At 39.8% G+C, this 21,233-nt stretch overlaps 1 protein-coding gene and 1 non-coding gene across 7 annotated transcripts in view; both read right to left on the reverse strand.

Moving 5' to 3' along the window:
• The window catches only part of SSH2 (slingshot protein phosphatase 2), a 246,552-nt gene that overhangs the window by 23,828 nt on the left and 201,491 nt on the right, over positions 1–21,233 (reverse strand). For 4 of the 6 annotated variants that reach the window (XM_019980926.2, XM_019980923.2, XM_019980925.2 and 1 more), the window contains 6 exons: positions 19,274–19,342; positions 18,423–18,488; positions 13,759–13,953; positions 9,724–9,817; positions 9,461–9,589; positions 3,150–3,196 (listed from right to left, as the gene is read on the reverse strand). In XM_019980926.2, the coding sequence (XP_019836485.2) occupies positions 3,150–3,196; positions 9,461–9,589; positions 9,724–9,817; positions 13,759–13,953; positions 18,423–18,488; positions 19,274–19,342 (600 nt within the window). Of the gene's footprint in view, positions 1–3,149; positions 3,197–9,460; positions 9,590–9,723; positions 9,818–13,758; positions 13,954–15,624; positions 15,750–18,422; positions 18,489–19,273; positions 19,343–21,233 lie in introns of those variants that run through there. The other 2 variants (XM_019980924.2, XM_070774290.1) reach the window with 2 other exon arrangements.
• Positions 20,725–20,832, reverse strand: LOC139177801 (U6 spliceosomal RNA). Its single transcript, XR_011562270.1, has one exon. It is a non-coding gene; the product is annotated as a U6 spliceosomal RNA (small nuclear RNA).

The following is a 21,233-nucleotide window of genomic DNA, read 5'->3' on the forward strand; positions in this document are numbered from 1 at the left end:
TCCTTTGCTGTCTCTCCCACTGTGCAATCTCAATAAATGCTTGGGTTTAATTTGCCAAAGGATTACCTTTTTGCAGTGCTGTGTGGCCTTAAGACATCACTGTTGGCTACTTCAACAGTGCAACACAGTCACTCGTTTCTCTCTGTAGAAGCAATTTCCTTCTCAGAACCACACATGGACTTCTAGAAACCCAGTCTCTGAAGTCAGAGGAAGGACTACAGAAAGGGAGAGCCATGACGAAGCAAACCCGTGGTGAAGGTCAGGCAACCAAAATTTTTCTGGGACATGATTTCCATCTGTTTCAACTGAGCATCAAAGTCCATCACTAGAAAGGATTTTTTTTTCCCCTTTTTAATTTAAAAAGCAAGCTGGGCTTCCCTGGTGGTCCAGTGGTTAAGACTCCACACTTCCACTGTAGAGGGCACAGGTTCTATTCCCTGCTGGGGAAACTAAGATCCTGCAAGCCACGTGGTGAAGCCTGCCCTCCCCAATTAATTAAAAAATAATAAAAGGCAAGCAACATGCACCTGTGGAACACATTCTAGAAGTTCTCCAAAAGGTAACCATCTGATCCAGTAATTCCTCTCCTAGGTATAGACTGAAGAGGAATGAAAACATGTCCACCCAAAGCCAAAAAGTGCGAACAACTCAAATATCCATCAAACAATGAGTGGACAAATAAAATGTGGGGGGTGTGTGTGTATCTCCATACAATGGAATAAAAAAGGAAGAAAGCAGTAATATATGCTGCAACACTGTAAACCTTGAAAATACAATGTTAAGTGAAATAAACCATTCTTAAAAGGCCACATATTGTATAATTTCATATAAATGAAATGTCCAGAATAGGCCAATCTATAGCGATAGAAAGTAGGTTAGTAGTTTCTAGGAGTTGGGGAGGAGGACAGGAAATGTGGGTAACTGCTAAAGGGGTTTTCCTTTCCGGTTGGAAAAAAAAATTTTAATGGATTGTTACACAGTTCTGTGAATATACTAAAACCCACTGAAGCACACATTTTAAAAGGGTGAACTATAAAGTATGTGAATTATATCTCGAAACTGTCAGAAAAAAAGGCAAGCACACTTCTTATTTCATTTAAAATAAAAGTGAACAACTCTCCCATCCCCAGTCCCATAATTCAGTAAGGGATTATAGCAGGACAGGGTTTCCCAATCTTTTCATTATGGAAATCTAGGCAGCCACTACCCATTGGAAATGACACTCTTTGAATCCTACTTGCCATTTCTGTAAAGGAGCAGCAGTTTACTTGGAGTTCTAAAGTCAGTGCATTGGGAGAAAATGGCCTTATTGTCAAAATTATACTTGAAAATCCCTTAAATCATCCACAGGGGCAATATACATGTTTTATATACAGATCCCTGAACTGTAATTCTTCATCCATTTAAGATGAAGCACCAGTGAATTTAAGAAACAAAATCTAAGCAGATGCCTGAGCATCTAACCATACTTGTCTGTTTTCTGTGTTTTACAATTTATCCTCGTAAGTGGTAAATGAGATAAACAGGTCTCATCTCTAGCTGGGGATATCAAAGTATATACATACATGAATGCTTCTAACGCATTTGGCAGGCAGTGCTCTATCAAGTCAGATTTCTTACTGAACACTCTACAGGTGCTAGTTTCCTGCAGATCACAGTCTGTCAATTTTTCTATCATTCCTTCACATTTACTGGGCACCCTTCTGGTATAAAGCTCTAAGTTTGGTATGTTTCACACAAAACTACGATATAGTCTCTGCTTTCAAGAACTACTGATTCAATCCTCATCAACTTAAAATTTCCAAGTTCTCTTTATTTTCATACCTTAAAATTAAGTAACCAGATTTCCATTCCCCCTCCCCCAAAACTCTTTGTATAATCACTTGTCTTTCTTCCTTCTGAGGGAGAAGTAGAAGTATGCATTTAATCACATTCAAGATAGCCAGAGGCTGACTTGGAGCTGAGAAAACAGGCAGCCAGCAATCAGCCAAGGAGTCATCACTATCTCTGAGTTTCAGTAGGTCTTATCTCGGTCCAAATGAAGAGTTAGCATGGCCAATGTCCAGACATGATTTTCTCTTCTCATAATGTAATGATCTGACCTAAAGCTGAGTCTGATGGAAGATTTAGGCATTAGCTAAGAAGTGAGAAGGAAGAATGGTGGCTTTTTGCTTGTTGAAGGTTCACTGTGGTCTCAGCTGCTATAATCAAAGATAACCATACTGCTTAGGAACACATTTCTTTTTTTTTTTAGGAACACATTTCTTAATACAAGTCAGTCTTCTTGTTCAATTTTACATTGTTCATTTTATATTTATAACCTACCTAGTCTTCATGCACCTTACTATAAAAGGATAGCGACTGAGACTTATTTTTCTTTGGATTCCTAGCATCTAGCTGTGCTTGGCCTACAGAAATTACTCAATAAATGTTGATTAGAGAGCTGTAAACCCAACACACGTGGTTCTGTGTACTCTTAACATAAAAATAGGAACCACAACTCAGAGAGACAGTAAAAAGATCAATGGTTGCCTGGGGTGGGGGTGGGGAATAAATGGACAGAGCACAGAGGATTTTTCACACAGTGAAGACACTCTGTATGACGCCATCGTGATGGACACACGGTCATTATACATTTGTCCAAAGCCACAGAAGATACAACACTAAGAGTGAACTTTTACATAAACTATGGGCTTTAGATGACTATGAGGTGTCAACATAGGTTCATGGGATGTAAAAAATGTACCTCTCTGGTGAGGATGTTGAAAATGGGGGGAGGCTACACATGTGTCGGGGCAGGAATATTCGGGATATCTCTGTACCTTCCCCTCAACTTTGCTGCAAACCTTATACTACTCTGAATAAAAAAACTCAATAACTGGGTTTGATTTTTAAACAGCATGAAAGGCTTACACATTGGTCTTTGAAAGACTTTCCACTGCAACAGTTGCTCTTTCTTGGGAGGAGGGGGATGAAACACTGGGAGAATAGCTGTTTTAATTTTTATTAGATTACGCCCAGTAAAGAACCAACTGGAAGCAACTCTCAAGCTTAAACTTCCTCACTGACACCTCTTGGTCCGGAAAATGCAAAGATAAAACAGTGATATTTGCCACCCAGGGGTGTCAGCAATTGCTCTGTGTGCTTACCCTCGGTTCTGTAAATCCTCTAAGTTGGAGGCATTCCATTCTGAGCCCTGCAGAACCAAAAAGACAAGGTTAGGGAGAGAGAATTAGCAAACAGACCAAATACAATACTTGAAAAGGAGTTCTATGAGGGGAGAAGCACAGTTTCTAAAAAGAAGGCCAGTAATGGCTACCACATTTCCTCCTCTCTATGTGCCAGGGATTTTAAATGCTATCATGTTCAGTTCTCACAAATGATGAAATTAAGAAAGTTACCTTCATTTTTTAGAGGTACGAAAACCAACCCATATAGAATTCAAATAATTTCTGCTCGCGATCACATTTGCTCTACTTACAAGGCAGTTTTAACATTGTCACACCAATACCAAAACCAATAATGAAAATATTTAGTTCAAATTTTCTTTGCATTTTTTTTTTCTTATTATATCACACTAAGGAGTATAATCGGAGAAGGTAATGGCACCCCACTCCAGTACTCTTGCCTGGAAAATCCTATGGACGGAGGAGCCTGGTAGGCTGCAGTCCATGAGGTCGCTGAAAGTTGGACACGACTGAGCGACTTCACTTTCACTTTTCACTTTCATGCATTGGAGAAGGATATGGCAACCTGCTCCAGTGTTCTTGCCTGGAGAATCCCAGGGACGGGGGAGCCTGGTGGGCTGCTGTCTATGCGGTTGCACAGAGTCGGACACGACTGAAGTGACACAGCAGCAGTAGCAAGGAGTATAATCAGAGTACGTATTATGCTTTATGCTTAAGTTGTCTGAATTAATTTTTTTTTCTGTGAGGTTATCAGTTTGATATACATGTGGGTTCATTTGCTCCTGCTTATATTCAATTTTAGGGTGTGTTTTTTCTTCCATGTTTTCAATTTTTTTTTGAATATACAAGACTTTTAAAAGGTTGAGAGTCAAAAGTTTATTAAAAAGTAAACTTGGAAGTCTCACTCCCACTCCTATCTGTTCAGTCCCCATGGGAAACCATTTTTATTAGTTTGTGGCTTATTCTACCTATGTTGTATTTTGAAAAAATATAAGCAAATATATATTATTGCTTCTGACTTACACACAAGTACTATACTACATCTACTTTTTCTGTTTGCTTTCTTCACTGTACAACATATCCTCAAACCCACTCTGCATCACAGTGCCACTTTCCCCATAGCCTTGCCAACAAAATGTGCGGTTAAGCTTTTGAATATTCTCCAAACTGATAGGTGTGAAATGTTATCTCAGTGTAATTTTCATTTGCATTTCTCTTAAGTGTAAAAGTGAGCAGCTATTCAGTGTTTTAGGTCCATTTTCTACCTTTGAGCTATCTGTTCATGTCTTCTGAAAAGGCAAAACTTTTTAAAATAAGAATTTATCTATTCCAGAATAATGCATTAAGTGGAATTTCGCATTAGAAGACTCAAGTTCAAGTCCTGACTCCCCCTCTGACTGGGGGGCCTTGGGCAAACTGCATAACCTGTCTTCACTTTCCTTATCTGTAAAATAAAACACTCCCCCCACTCTAGCTCTAGGAATCTAATGGATGGATACCTTCCCCTCAAACTACAAAGTTTCTCCCATTGCTTTTTCCATGTGAGAACACAAACAGCAATCCTGACTACGCTGCTACACTGATCTCAGACTACAGCCTCCACAATTGTAACGTTTCTACCATTTATACAGACTTCCCTGTGGCTCAAATGGTAAAGAATCTGCCTATGATGCAGGAGACCAGGGTTCAATCGCTGGGTTGGGAAGTTCCCCTGGAGAAGGGAAAGGCAATCCACTCTAGTATTCTTGCCTGGAGATAGAAGCCCGGTGGGCTATAGTCCATGGGGTCTCAAAGAGTCTGACATGACTGAGTGACTAACACACAGTATATATGACAGCACCCCCACCTTGCTCTCCCCCACCACATTTTTCTCATTTGAAAATGGAAAACCCTCTCTCCATCCTAGATCCTCTAGACATTGTCCTTCTCTTCTTCCCTTCATGGCCAAGATTCCCCAGAAATATAATGCTCACTTTCTATAATTCCTCATTTCCCATGTATTTCAACCCAGAACACCATGGCTTCTTGCCCTCATCACTCTCGCTCATGACCTCTTCTAATTGTCTAAACCAGGTGACTTTGGTAATCTTACTCCACTGGCTTTCTATGAGTATTTTTCTTGATATGGTCATTACTCCCTCCTTATATAGATCAGACTGCACAAATATCTAGCTTCGTGCCTAGCACAATAAAGAGGATCATCAAATGCCTGTTGAATAAATGGTCAAATGAGATAAGTAAATGAAGCACTCTGAAAACTGTCAAGTGTCACTCTGGCACTACCTTCACATTACAAGTGCTCTGTAACCTGGCCACTGAACTAGAAGACCTCAAGGATGCTGTAGGAAAAGGTCAGTAAGTGATGGACAACTGATCTCTTCTAGAGACCAGGGCTCACTTGATTTGCTTTTAAAATAAACATGTATAAGAGGTTCTTAAGACTCTGTGCTCAACCTTGGAAAACACTCCCACACCAAAGAAACAGGCAAGAAGAATAAAAACAGGGCTTTCAAGGAGACAGAAGCCAAGCAATAAGGGTTGAGTGGCTAAACTGGAGCCAGGGAAATGTGACCACCTCACTTCTTAATTTAGAAATCTAAATCCCCTACAGAATTCTGTCCAGCTAGATGGAAATAACCCTGATGTGATGGGAAGAGTCCACGGTTTACATCTACTAGTCCAGAGAAACTTCAATCTGACAATCTGAAATGGCACATACCCAGAAACAAAAGAAATTAAATTCATCAGCTACTGACTCAGTGAGGCTCACACCAAGTGACCTGGGCTCTGCTTAGGGCTGCTTCAGCTTGGAAGAACTGGAATCAACATGGTGTTATTACTTTTCTGTCCTTAATACCAATGCCATGCATATTAGCCTCCTGGGGTCCTCCACAAACTCAATCTTTTTTTTTTCCCTCCATGTTTCTCAGGCTTACAACTACATACTTCCATGGGGGTTTTCACTAAGTTCTATGTAATTATGCTAAGCATATTTTAATTGTACAGAAGTATAAAATGAAATCTTAAAACTGCAATACATCTTAAAATAAGTTCACTTCCATCTTTCACTTTGGTTCACCCACATTATACTCTGGCCCAAAGACTGAAGTGACTGATTTTTTTTTCAAATGTTATCCTTAGGAAATAGCCTTGTTGGGGACCAAGTGTTCCAAACAAAATATAAGAGGACAGCACATTTATGGCAGAGGAGGAGGACTGTACTGGGAGTTCTGCTAAGACCATACAGCTCAACATAGAATCTTTAAGGACTGGTATGCCTGTCCAAATCTTTATCACACCATAGCTACAGCATCAATGCTGTGAGTCACTTTACTGTGGTACAAGCTCTACAATTTCTTCTAAAAAGTTGATGATACACATCTCTAGTTGAGGGGCAAAAATCCTGAACGAGAGACTTACCTTAATGCTTCTTCGAAATCGAAACTCTTATTTTAAAAGGATTTGTAATGTCAAATCTTGAAAAAGATAACCATCAGTGGTAAACTTCTGACTACTTTTTTATTCACGAAGAAAACTACTGGTTGCCTGTCCAATAGTTCCGTGTTTCCCTTGTTTAACTAAGAAAGCTGACGGCCTTTCTGCAAAGGATCTCTGTTCACATCTAGCATTTTCTCAGCCAAATCGGACAGCCTCCAGGAGAGCTGTTGATACTGAGATTTGGTTGGGCAAAGGCTTCCAACTCAGAGGAGTAGTACACTCTTAAGGGTGGGGAAAAACTTTTTCTGGAAATACCCTGGCTTCCAACCAATCAACCCTGTCTTCTCGCAGCAGGTTTTTCTTTAAATTATGCTCTATACTTCTCAATATCAGCTGGACACGTTTCCGAATAAACATCTCTGTGCAGTGCACTACAGAGCTGAGCATTCTTCCTAAGGCAGGGGAGAATTCCTGCTGCCTCCCTCCACACAGTCTGCTTGCACTCCAGGCATGGCAGCTATGAACAAGATGAAATGACTTTGCAGAAAATTAACACCACCACTTGCAGTTTGGATAAGACCTCTTTTTCCAAGTCAACTGCTGGGAAAGCCAGCGGAGCACAGACTCACTGGAGAAGAGATACGGGTTTGGACACAGGATGTGACGATGCAAACAAAGGGAGGAAGCCATGAAGGAAGAGGTACAATAAGATGTTTAGACAACCTGTTTGTGCACTTATTTTGCTGCATAAGAGTTAAATTTCAGAACTCTCCAGTTCGAAAATTGCCCCCCCCAAAAGAAAAATATTCACAAGGCAAAGAGCATGTCCATTTAGAGAAAACAGAATTATATCTGAAGCTGAATACATTTTCCCTTTTTCAAAAATATGCACAGATATATATTTAAAAAGTAAAAAAGAGCTAGAATGCAGTATTATATAAGCAAGGATAATGGTGTTTATCTCTCTTGTGTTGATTAAATGTCGTTTATTGTCTTCTAAAGCTGTCTAAAATTTTTTGCAATGAAATCGAATTTTTGTAGTAAGAGAAAAACCCAAGACAGAAGACTATGTCAATAATCATGAAATAACAGGATGAATCTATTGATACAAATACTCAAAGGCCTTTCTAGCTGATTAGGGACTAATTTGGGGAGAACTGGATTGTTCTTTCTGTTTAAAGTACTATTAACATGTATTTATATGTCCTAAAATAGTAACATTTGAAGAAGAGGAAAGGAGAAGGTAGCTCTTAAGAGGGTGGCATCTGAAACACAGGGAAGTATGTCTGAAATTAAACAGCTAGATAGTGACTGAATTTGACATTTATCATGTCTGCATCCTTTTAGGTATTAAGATTCAAGCTCAGTGGAAAAGCAACTCCAAGTTTATAGCTTTGGTCACTTTCTAACGAGTTATTTTTGGCTACAGGCACTTGCCTGTCATAAAAATTAGTCATGTTACATGGAGACAGTTGGGGGCAGGGTCCATTTGAATGAATGACTCATACGTTTTCTATGGACAACACAAAAAATTCTTTCCAAGGATACAAGAACAGGGAATACTTAAACCCTCATAGAATTACATACAAAAGTCAGCAGAGCCAGGTGCTACACAAATGGAAAAGGTCAATGACAGTTTTGCCGTATGATCTATATCCAGAAATGGCAACACACATTGGTCAAGTTAAAGTAATGGAAAAGCAGTTCCCCTCCCAGCTCACAGCTTTTCATGAGTAATTTCATAGCTATACGCCCCATGAATCACTCGACAAGCACACACTCTCCAAAGTGTCAACAAGTTAATTCAGGGCACAAGCCTTCAATGGCATGAAGTCTAAGTGCTGGGTGAAACAAACTCATATTCAGGGTGAGATGATCCAGTTTAGTCAGTTCCTGAGCATTTATTCCTCTTCCCTGTTTCCCAGCTTCTAATCCTTTCACAGCTCACAAATGTCCTTATCAGAGAAAGGAAGTGAAATTCAAACCAATCAATTTAGTTCCTTGTTAGCATTTTTAGCCAAAGTATGTGAGAACCGGAAATAAAAGTGAGGTTTTGGTGTTCTCCACTGACTTTAATTATCCTTGTGTATCCTTGTTCCCACTACCATGTACAGATGAAAACAAGAACTCTTTAACATTTGGGAGATAAATCGGTCTTGGGATTTTAGAATCTTTCCTAATCCATCTGTCAGAGACCTCTCCTTGGGCTAATTACAAGTCACTGAATGTCCAGCACCATCAAGAACAATTTTAAGTCACTGAAGATTTGGTAATCAAAAAGTAACTGAGGGACTGAAAATGTAGCTGCAGGGTTTCAAATATTTTGAAAGTCCAATAGTCTCTGTTAGAGGTAGTTTTCTGCTCTGTTCAGATGTATCAGACCTTAGACCCATTTGGCAGACCCATTTGACATCCAAGGATCATTCTATTTGTATACACTGGACTGGTCTGCTTTGTGACTATTACTTCCAACAGCATGAGATCTTTAACCACCCATGGGGAGAAAAGGCTTGATCTGTAGCATCTGCCAACTTCCTTGGTGTAAATTTTCCCACCATAGTCAACTGTTGTCACTGAGTAACTGGGAAGAAATGAGCAGAAGCATACCGTTATAAAACCTTTCCACCACACAACAGACGTAAATAACCTTTAGAGCACAGATAACAGTAAAATGTAGTCAAATAATTAGGAAGTGATGAGGTTTGGGTATTTATTACCTTTGTTTTTAACATAAGCTACATTTTCTTTAAGTATAATAAAATTTTATAATTGCCCCCTATGAGTTGGCAGAGATGAAGTTTGGCACACCCCTTTAAATTGGCCCTAAGACTTACCAAGAACACGTGCTCGAATATCTGTGTAGGGCTATCCATCTGACCAAGGATCACTATCATTTCATTATCTATAAATTCCTTGAATTCTCGCAAGTTGCACACCATCTGCATTTCTAGTTCAGTTCGTATCTGAAACAGAGATGACATAACTGTACTAATCTCTGAATGGTCCCTCTGGACTTTCAATCGGTCACCATTTCCAGCCCCCCGCCTATTATTAATCTACCTCTAGCCTTGAACAATGAGGACTCAAGGTCTCGTACCTCTTTCGATGTGATATTCTCCAAATCCTTTTGCATCATTATCTCCCTTAATCTGGTTTTAATTAGCCTCTCTGTCCGCTCACGTTCAGTTGGTCTGAGAAGAGAGAAATGGTGATTTTTCTTAGGTAGGAAAAGGACCAAGTTAATGAATGTGTCATTTGATTGTTTCCAAATTGTCAGGCTTTTCCTTTTGTTACTTTTAAATTTATATTCTGGAGGCAGGGAAAAAAGAAATTGATATTTTAAGTTTCTTTTCAGAATTATAGAATGTAACAGGGAGAAATTATTACTTGAAGAGGCTGTACATGTCTAAAAGCCCATAAATACATTCATATATAAAGATCCAAGAAGGAGTAAAGACAAATAGGCTACACTGAGTGTAGTACTTTAATGGAGGACCATTTCCATCAAGTAACCCTCAGCACCGCTTGTTGAGCTAGAAAACCAAGCTGGGTATGACCTACTATGCAACTGCATCTTTTGTAGCTTACAAATGCCACCCAGTGCTGATCATTTGTTGCTATGACTGGGAAAGAGAGAAGAGTGATTTCTGCCTTCTTCAATGAGCAAATTCTCTTCCAAAATGAATTTCAAGGATTAACTACCTACAGTACCCTATCCAAAATATTTTCCTTTTCCACAAAAGCTCTTGCAATATTTCTGTGAAATTATTATTCCCATTTTACAGATAAAGGAAATAAACAACTGAGAGGTTAAATGATATGCCAACCGTCACTTACGATGGCAAGAGAACCAGAACTCTTTGCCCAGCTTAACACTCTACCTACAGGATAATGCTGCTTCCATTAGTCTTCCAACTCTCTTAAAAATAAAAACTTCCCTTGGAACTTTATTATGAAATCAAACTAGAAGGCTGATTCTCCAATTACTAGAAAGATACTGGTTCAACATAACTGAATGTTTCTCTCTAAAAGCATTATTCCTTAAGACGCAGCATCTGAGTGGGGCTCACAGGGAGCTCTTTCTGTCTCTGCCTTCCCTCCTACCTACTCAAGAAGGTATCCGTTCTGAACTTCCTTATTTGGAGATGGAAATGGACTAAGCCTTCAGGCATCCTGCCTGCCTTTGCTGCCTACAGCCTTATCACTGGCTGCAAAAATAGCTTCGTATAATCTCCAAAGATGGATGCTCTGAGACCACAACCTTGGGGTTCCCTACCACTTGGATTCATAAGTTTCTCATGAACCCTGCAGAGTATAGCTAACACCTATGCCATTCCCCTGTCAATCAGCTCAAGCACCCCAGTCTTGACCAGGAATAAAATGCTTAACCACACTCCCCACCACTTTTCCTAGACATAGCTAATGGTAGAGAGTTACACATTTCAGTCTATTAAAAATAAACATTGGTCTTAAAAAAAAACAAATTGTAGCACCTGAGTGCAATGGGTTCGATTCCCTAGTTTAGCAGCCTTTCTCCCAATCCTTCACACTTATTGGGGCAGAGTGTTTGGGAGCAAATACACCTAGGTGTTTTTTCTTTTAATTTTTTTTTGCTTGTTTTGTGTTCTTAAATTTTGGCTTTAGTCATTTTTGCTGCTCGTAGGCTTTTTCCAGTTGTGGCAAGCAAGGGCTACTCTCTAGTTGTGGTGAGAGGGTGTCTCACTGCAGTGGCTTCTCTTGCTGCAGAGCACAGGCTCAGTAGTTGTGGCGCATGGGCTTAGCTGCTGCATGGTATGTGGGATTAAATCTGTGTCCCCTGCATTGTCAGGCAGATTCTTAACCACTAGACCACCAGGGGAAGTCCACACCCGGGTTTTAACCCCAGCCCTGCTACTTACTATTTATATGACCCGAACAAATTTCTTTCTTTCACTGAGCCTGGTTTCCTTTTCTATAAAATAAGAACAGTAATACTCTCTGTCTCATGAGGTTTTTATGAGAATTAAATGAGATACTATGGATGAAGTGCCTAGTATAACATTTGACCTACACCGGAGGCACCATATACCTATGTTCCCTTCTCAACCTTCCCTGGATTTCATAATATAAACTTTATTCACAGTGGAGCACTTAAGTCCATTTTGGCATACATTCTCTGTATCCTCAGCATTCTTTTTAAGGCTCTTCTAGTCAACTTAGGAAAGAAGAGGGAATGGAAAAGGCATTATATCACAAACATACTTTCTCCCTCAATTTCACTAAAGAAAAATTTGGAAAATACATATATACAGAAAGAAGATAAAAATCACTGAAAATCCTTCTATCATTATTAGTACTCTGACCTACAGCTCTGTCTCTTTTACTATAGACAGACACTTGTTTACTAAATGTATCTTAAAACTGTGGTTATATTGTACATACGAAGAATTAACATTTAATGGGTCTTTACCATGTGGCAGTGAGTATATTTTACATATTTATTTATTCATTTTTGCTCAGGGATAGAGAGAGATTGGAGAAGGCAATGGCAACCCACTCCAGTACTCTTGCCTGGAAAATCCCATGGATGGAGGAGCCTGGTGGGCTGTAGTCCATGGAGTCGCTAAAAGTTGGACATGACTAAGTGACTTCACTTTTACTTTTCACTTACATGCACTGGAGAAGGAAATGGCAACCCACTCCAGTGTTCTTGCCTGGAGAATCCCAGGGACTGGGGAGCCTGGTGGGCTGCCGTCTCTGGGGTTGCACAGAGTTGGACATGACTGAAGCGACTTAGCAGAGAGAGATTATGGGCAATTTCATTTTCTTCCTTTTTTGGGGCTGTAATTTTCAAATTCTCTCTAATAAAATCAGGAAAAATGAAAAGAAAGGTTTTCTCTCTCTGATTCAAAGTGTCTGTTTATAAACCAGATGAGACGTCCGTTCCTCTGACACCCATCAACCAGTCATAAAGAGTAAATCAATAATACTGCTCATGTGGACTTTGCTGGCAATCAGTGGTTAAGATTCTGAGCTTCTACCCCAGGGAACTAAGATCCTGCAAGCTGTGTGCCATGTCCAAAACAACAACAACAAAACAAAATAGAAAAACCAAAACCAAAACAACAATAAAACACGGCCCCCAATTCTGAAGGCCATACTATGCTTATCTTTTTAGTCACTGTGGAATCTTGCAGGGACTAGAGCTACCAGTACTAACTGACCCTTGTACCAATCATATCCTACGCAGAAAAGTTTCCACTTTTTTAATGACTATTCCCTGCACACGATTTTTGGAAATTTCACTTTTTTCTAGTAAAAAAGGCATTTCTTATCTAAATTAAGCCTTTAAAAAAATCATGCACTGTTTAGGTGTCACTTCCGGAATCTGAACGTGAAGTGGTGTAAGATCCTTTTAGTAAGTCGCTACTCTTCTTTCCCAGATGTAGAAAATACCTTGGAGGTGAAGAAAGATCAATTCAGAGCAAAATAAACATCCTGATTAATTTCGAAAGCAGGAACTAGGTACGAAAAAATTTCATAAGTTTCAACACACAGACCTAACTAAAAGGAAATAAACATCAGCTTCAACTTAGGTCTTTATCCAATTCACAGCACAGCAGGGAGATTTAATAAAAAATCTACAGACCTGGTAAGTCAAATGCGGGGCTAAGACACAAATTATAAAATGTATTTAAAAAAATCTTAACAGAAATCAGTTAAAATGTCAGTATTCTTTTAAATTGACTGGAAACATTTTCTGAAGTGTTTAGAAACATCTGCGCTAAAGCTTCTCAATGTCATTAACTTGCTTAGCAAATGCTTCTTTTATAGATAATGCAAAGACAAGAGCTCAGCCGAACTCCTTTAAACTCAAATTTCCAATTAGTGGAATCGGAATTAATGGGATTTTATGGTACTGCAGTCCTTAACTGTGGAGACTCCGCTGTGCTCAGGTGTGAGACTCTTCAGGTCTTTATATACAACAGAAAGAACAGGGTTCTTTGTGTGGCAGATGTGTAGTGTCAACAATGACTAGTATCACTCGTAAGGTTCATTCCCTTAGAGGAGAGATTAGGGAGGAACATGTTGCTTCCAAACCCCTGAGAACCTAACAGAGGGGACGTCTGGGATCCCCAGCAAGATGACTTACATGTCTGTGAAGAGAGCAGGAGAGTCAGGTCGGTGGGACTGTACATCCTGCATAGCATTCCATTCGTTGACCGAGGACTGGTCTGAGTTGATATGGCTCTCATAGTAACTCACCCAGGTGAGAAACAGGCTGCCGGGGTAGTAGTTATGCATTCTGGCCACTTCACAAGCCTTGTGTAAACTCTGCAGTGCAGACCTGAAAGATAGGCTGGGAAGTGAGACTGGAGACCTGTGGGGATACCTAAAGGCCAGTAATCCATGTATGCCCCAAACTCTGCCAATTTTAAAATCTTACAGAATTGGGCCTCTGGAGAATCTATTGCTTGGAAATCAAGATTCTCTGATTCTGATTATAATAATACTATATTATCTATTCATAGCAATCAACTAGACATTTCTTGCTGAAAAATATGATGCATTATAAAGGTGGTGGTGGGGTGGAGGGGAACTGACAACCTACCAGTGGAAAATAGGTCCAAGTACCTGCGGAGCTCACCATGAGCTCACAATATATACAGTTAGACATTTGTTGCTGCTGTTGTTTAGTTGGTAAGTCATGTCCAACTGTTTTGTGACCCCCATGAACTATAGCCTGGACTACAGACCAGGCTACTCTGTTCATGGGATTTTCCAGGCAAGAATACTGGAGTGGGTTGCCATTTCCTTCACCAGGGGATCTTTCCAACCTAGGGACTGAACCCACATCTCCTGTGTCTCCTGCATTGGCAGGTGGATTCTTTACTGCTGAGCTACCAGGGAGGCCCAGTTAGATATAGTTATGGTTATATACAGCTGTAATTGGAACCACGCTATGGCCCGTATCACTAGAGGACAAAAGATCTACTTCATTTACTACACAAAGATTTGTTTCTCTTGGCACAGGGTCACGTAGAGCATATATTCCCTACAATTCTTAAAGGTTCCACAAAGATCACATAGACAGATGTCCCTAAGCCTTGAGGACAAGTCCTTTTATGTCCAGGATGTACTGCTCTAGTGACATTTATCATTCTTGCTGCCTTAGTCCCCTAGTCACTTTAAGCCATTTATTCATACCCTTGAGCTACTTTCTAAGAACAGCTCTGGTTATTCTGTGACTAATTAGATCTCTGACTCCAAATCTAGGAACTCAAGAAAGGTAAACAAAACTGAAAAATATTGTTTTGGTTATATACTTGGGAAAAGCTTGAGGCAGAAATGCTAGGAAGTTAGTTACCCCAAAGCAGGTATCTTTCTATGTTTTTATTTACTGATGTATCTCAAGAGCCTAAAAGAATGCCTTCTTTAAAAAAAAAAACCAAAAAGCCTTCTAGTTCAAAGTTAAAATTTGTAAATGAAATGTCTTATTAACTATAAATTAATATCTCTTTCCTAAGGGAAAAGGACATTATGAGAGAACTCTGTGGCCAATCTATTTATATCTTTTGCTTAAAAATGCCTTTTTACTGTTTCTTCTTTCATAACAAATATGATCATGCTCATTTTAGAAAATTTAGGGACCTGAGGTAAAAGGCAGGAATATCCTATAATCTGACCATCCAGAAATAACAACTGTTAAGCTTTTAATATAGATCTTTCCAGTCTGTTTGTCTCTGCAGAGATCTAAAATAAAGACATGATCATATTCTGCATATCATTTAATTTGTTCTTTTACTTTACACTTTGTTGTCAACATTTTTCCATGTCAATAAATGTTCAACTAGATACTTTTCAATGGCTGCATATTTAGAAACATGGATGTACTGGAATTTAATTGATTCCTAGTTTTTTAGACATTTAAAAATTGCTTTCCATTTTTTTGATACTATTAGAACAACTGATAAAGATTCTTAACAGTTAAAAATCTGCACATACCCTTGATTATTACCTCAGGATAAATTCTTGGAAGCAGAATCACTATGTCAAAGGGTATACAAAATGGTAAATTGTCCTGGCAAATCACTCTCCAGAAAGATCACTCCAGTTTATCTTCCCATCAGTGAGGCTGTGACAGTGCTGTTTCTTGAATCCTTGTCAACCTCATATAATGTACATTAAAAGATAAAATTATGACCAATTTTGATTGGGAAAACATGCCAGTCCATTTCTACTAGGGAATTAGATTTTCTCAAAAGAACAAAATCACAGAATCTTTTAAAATGCTTCCTTTTACTCAAACTAAGCCAAATTCTGAGAGTTGGACTGTGAAGAAAGCTGAGCGCTGAAGAATTGATGGTGTTGGTGGTTCTCCAACTTTGGTGTTGGAGAAGACTCTTGAGAGTCCCTTGGACTTCAAGGAGATCCAACCAGTCCATTCTAAAGGAGTTCAGTCCTGGGTGTTCTTTGGAAGGAATGATGCTAAAGCTGAAACTCCAGTACTCTGGCCACCTCATGCGAAGAGCTGACTCATTGGAAAAGACCCTGATGCTGGGAGGGATTGGGGGCAGGAGGAGAAGGGGACGACAAAAGATGAGATGGCTGGATGGCATCACCGACTCGATGGACGTGAGTTTGAGTGAACTCCGGGAGTTGGTGATGGACAGGGAGGCCTGGCGTGCTGTGAATCATGGGGTCGGCAAAGAGTCGGACACGACTGAGTGACTGAACTGAACTGAAGCCGAATTCTCAGCAAATTTTAGTTTCATTACACAGATTCAAGTCTCTAGTCACCCGCAGGCTCAGCAGGTAAAGAATCCACTGGCAGTGTAGGAGACATGCCGGTTGGGAAGATCCCCTGGAGGAGGAAATGGCAACCCACTCCCAGGCATTGCCTGGGAAATCCCATGGACAGAAGAGCCTGGCAGGCTACAGCCCAAGGGGCCACAAAAAGTGTTGGACACGACTGAGCATGAACACATATTCTAAAGTAAAAGCCAGCTTAGTGCAACATACAGGATATTCAATGCATGTTTTCTTCATCCAGGAAACACATGCTTCAAAAGCATATGGCACAAGTATTTGGTACAAGTACCCTACAACACATTCAAGGCACAGCCACCTTGTATTTCAGCTGTGTACAGGAGAGAGGCTATAGTAACCACCTTCCTGTGAAGGAAACACCTGGTTTAAACGCTGCTTTGATTCACACATCATCTACTAGGGTTTTTTGTTTTCCTGTGACTTTCAGTTCACTACTCCCCATGTGGTACACCAAAAAAAAGTTTATTCTGCAATAAGCTAACACAGCTAGGACTGGTCGGTCTACTTTAAAACACCAAAGCTTGAACTACTTGAATCCTAAAGAATTAAGACAGATTTGTATCCCTCCCCAAAATATAGCTGAGAACACTGCATTTATGGGACTTAGGCTGTTGGGTTTTGTTTGGTACAGGTCAGATGCTTTTTTTTCCCCTTCAAACTTTAAAGGTTTTATTTTGTACTGGGGTACAGCTGACGAACAATGTTGTGATAGTTTCAGGTGAGCGGTGAAGGGCCTCAGCCATACATATACATGTATCCATTCTCCCCCAAGCCTCTCTCCCATCCAGGCTGGCACATAACATTGAGCAGAATTTCATGTGCTATACAGTAGGTTCTTGTCATTTATCCATTTTGAATACAGCAGTGTGTAACTGCAGGTCAGTTGCTTTTAACTGAATCTTAGTCAAAAGAGGTTATGAGTTTTTCTGAGAAATTTATCACTGAAATATGGCCTAAAACTAAAAATTGGTCTAAACACATGACCTGAAACTCTGTCCTATCTCAATTGCTGTATGAGGTGATAAGATTTAATGTTCAGTGGACTCTCTTTTAGGACTGCACCCACTTCAAGCCTATCAATCCAGTTGTTCAGGGGTAAGTGATCTCCCTGGAGTCTTTTTCAGGCTCCTTTATTTCTCCTTTGGCTTGCATTCTGCCCATTCTGCTCCTCATGGGGACTTCCACTACAGAACAGGCAACTGAACGAGGGACTGAAATTCAAATCCCTGACCGGGGGATGACTCTGAATCTTAAGAATCACATCACTCCCTGCTTATACTGGATCATTTTTCTAGACAATCCAGAACAAAAGAAAAAGAGTCTATTCTGTCTAAATGTAAGAGATACTCGTAGGCCAGTTATGTGACCTCTCTCACCCATCATAAAGAGCTAATAATATTATTTTGGGGAGTTGGTGTGATGATTAGATGTAATCCTTATATAGAGCACTCAATGCCTGACACACACAGTAAGTAACCCCAGAAGTGTCAGTACATCAGCTGATGGTTATTAACAACTACAGTGTTTTTTCTAGAATTTATGTGCATTATATAAATAGTGTAACAAACAGCTGCCAACAATTTAAATGGAAACATCGATATATAATGTAACTCCATCAATGCTTTCCCTGATTACCTGAAGAAAGGGGAAATTAATGCACAGTCACGAATGTTCTAGATGCAGCTCTACATGGCTACCAACTAACTGAGTCAATGTGTCCCTATAAAGCTCAGTTCCGACTGGCTATGGATTCACTTGTTCACCAATGCTGAAGGCCTTCCATTGTGATCATTTGAAAACTGAACTTCTAGGACATCTTTAACTATCATGGCCACACAAACAGATCACACAAAATCCTATACACACAAACAGATCACCAGACATTTTCATAAAGAACTGTTCCATTTCAAATACAATTTCTCATAAAATACTGTTTCAATAACATATTAAAAAAAACTTTTGTAGAGATATTAAAAGTCCTCTTACCACATTGCCTGCACAGATACAGGTTTGAATATGTGAACTCTGTTATCTGTCGAGACGCTGAACCCACTAAGGAGAACAGAATGAAACAAAAATCCGTTAAGTGAGAGGAGGTTATTTCAGTTGTGAGTTTTCAAGGTTGTTTCCTAGGCTAGCAACTGCTGGCTCAGTAGAAGGTATCAAGTACTTTGTGCAGAAGTTAACTGGAGTAGGACTTGACTGAAAAGTCCTTCAACAAATTGTCTGATTTTATCTACCAAGCACCATGAGTGGCCTCCCACGTTGGAGTGAGGGAATTACATACTATTTCCCAGCTGTAGCTATGGACAAACTGTTCTGCTGTATATTTCTACTTGCAAGTCTTGCGAGTTCTTAGTAAACCTGACCCCGGTATTATAAACTGGAGCAAACATCTTGGTCTCTTGGGGACAAATTCTAAAAACACCAGGAGGTGGGGGTGGGGGGTCACTGGAAAGAACTGGCACAGAAATGGATTATACTGTAGGCCGACAGCTGGCAGAGGCGGCGAGAGGTTATTTGAAACAGAACATATCATCCTCCGGGAGAGCATTGCAACAGTCCCACATGCTCAGACTAAAGAGTGAGCCAACAGACTAGCTCGTCTTTGTTTGGATTCTTACCATAGTCAGCCCAGAAGAACAGAAGTGAGAGGCTCTGGCAAGTTGTATTTTTACTCTACTTTACAAAACAGGAGTTTAAAAGGACTCGCTGAGCTGCTGATATGACAGTTCAGTTGGGTACAATGGGCCTCCCATTCAGCTGAATGAATGGGCACTAAGACGGAACCCCACCCCTTGGCTTTCTGTAGGAGAATAAAAAGGGAAAGCTCTTACCCATCACCATCCAAATGGATTAGGGTGTCACTCCAGAGAGGCAGGACTAAGCCCATGGTACAAGTGCTACTGCAAGACAAGAAATAATCCGTAAGTTACTTTCTATTACCCTAGGAAGCAGTTCTTTTTTTTAACTCTTTCACCACAAAGGATAAGTCCCTAAGTTCTAAATTCTGACAAGGCGGAGAAATTTCTAACATATTACAACGAATCCAATGTATGTGCCAGAAGCTGTTTTAAATAGGTGTTTAACAGTTAGTTAGGTACTTATATTAGTATCTGTTATATAACTAACTATATTTGTTAGTTAGATACTTATATATTTAACAAAGAAAACTTAACTGACTCAGCTTCCTGTATTGCTGTCTTGCCAATGGCTGCTATCTAAAAAGACCAGGTGATGGCTGATGTGCTACTGTCAGGGCTCAGCCCAAGATTACAGCTCCCAAGTCAACTTTAAGAATTATTTCTAATACCAAGAACTACTGCTGGTTACTGCAGATCTCTGAATGTGATTTGCTCAATTTTAATTCCGAGGTTTACATAGATTTATTAAATGCCAGAATATACTCAGTAGTCTAAAAGGGAAAAGTAATTGTTGATGGCTTAGAGAGACAAAATAGACACACTGCCATTTAAATGAATAAAACAGTGCTTGGTGGCCATGCACTGAAACAGCACTGCTGAAATACAGAGTGAACAGGACTCTCAACAACCAACAAAGGGGTAGCTCTAGGATCGTATGTTAAAATATTGTTTAAATTACACACTATTCCAGGAAGGAAATTAGTTTTAAGTTAGTGGAACAGGCTTGAATAGGAAACCATGGACTCCTAATTGAGTCTCTACCACACCACTTCTCTGGACAACTATAATTACCTTAGACTTCTGCCACTTCTTCTCCTTAAGGCTGCCATAAGCCATTTTCCCTTCAATCTAGTCTCCCAAAGGCTCCCACACTCTCTCCCTGCCAATATATCTAGAAAAGCAGCATGATATAGGAGAAAGAACACTGGATGTAGGAGATGGAACAGTGAAGGATGGTTAAGAACACAGGCTGTGGTGTCAGAGGGGCTCTGGAATCTGGATTCTGACATTAATCATATAATTTACTGTGTTGTGCTCCAGTTTCCTATCTGTAAAACTGGGATAAAAAATACTTTCTTTATTGGGCTGTTTTGAAGATTAAATTAGATAACACACCAAAAAAAAAAAAAAATGTGTGCAATAGTGCCTAAACATAACAAATACCATTTATTGAGCAGTTAGTTATACTATGTCAAAAGATCTGAACCTAATCTCCTTCAGTATTTCAATTCCTTTTGACATGTTATTTAACCCTTCTTAGCCTTAATTTCTTCATCTTAAAATGCAGGTAACAAAGCCTGAACCTCATAGGGTTATCATAAAAATCTAACATAAAGTGAAAAAATATATATATATGTTTTTAAAAAAATATGGAACATTTCATGAACTTGCGTGTCATCCTTGCTCAGGGACCATGCTAAATCTTCTCTGTATCGTTCCAATATTAGTATATGTGCTGCCGAAACGAGCACTAAAGTGAAAAAAAAAATTAAAGTGAAAAATACATATGACTGTGTTGTCATGCAAAACAAATGTTGAATATGAATCTGTAGTGGGTGCTCTAATAAAACGTAGAGTGATTTTGGCAGGGCAGGGAGGGGGACATCATGATAATGCACTAAGAACAATACAGGGAACGTGGAACTCAGGGCTAAGGGAGGCCGTCCCCTCGTTGGGCTGCATCTAATGTGCACCGCACTTGCTGGCCTGTATTGCTCACAACGCCACTAGTGATTCCAGAGTAGGAGATTCAGATCAAGAGTGAACAGCTGATGCACACTGTAACCTTGGGCCTGAACTCCTGAACAGCTCTTGTGCCAGGCCCTGGAGGGAGGAAGACAGCTCTACCACTGTTTTTGTTGAATAGATGAGA

The sequence above is a fragment of the Bos indicus genome, chromosome 19 (assembly GCF_029378745.1).
Source record: "Bos indicus isolate NIAB-ARS_2022 breed Sahiwal x Tharparkar chromosome 19, NIAB-ARS_B.indTharparkar_mat_pri_1.0, whole genome shotgun sequence".
Taxonomy (NCBI): domain Eukaryota; kingdom Metazoa; phylum Chordata; class Mammalia; order Artiodactyla; family Bovidae; genus Bos; species Bos indicus.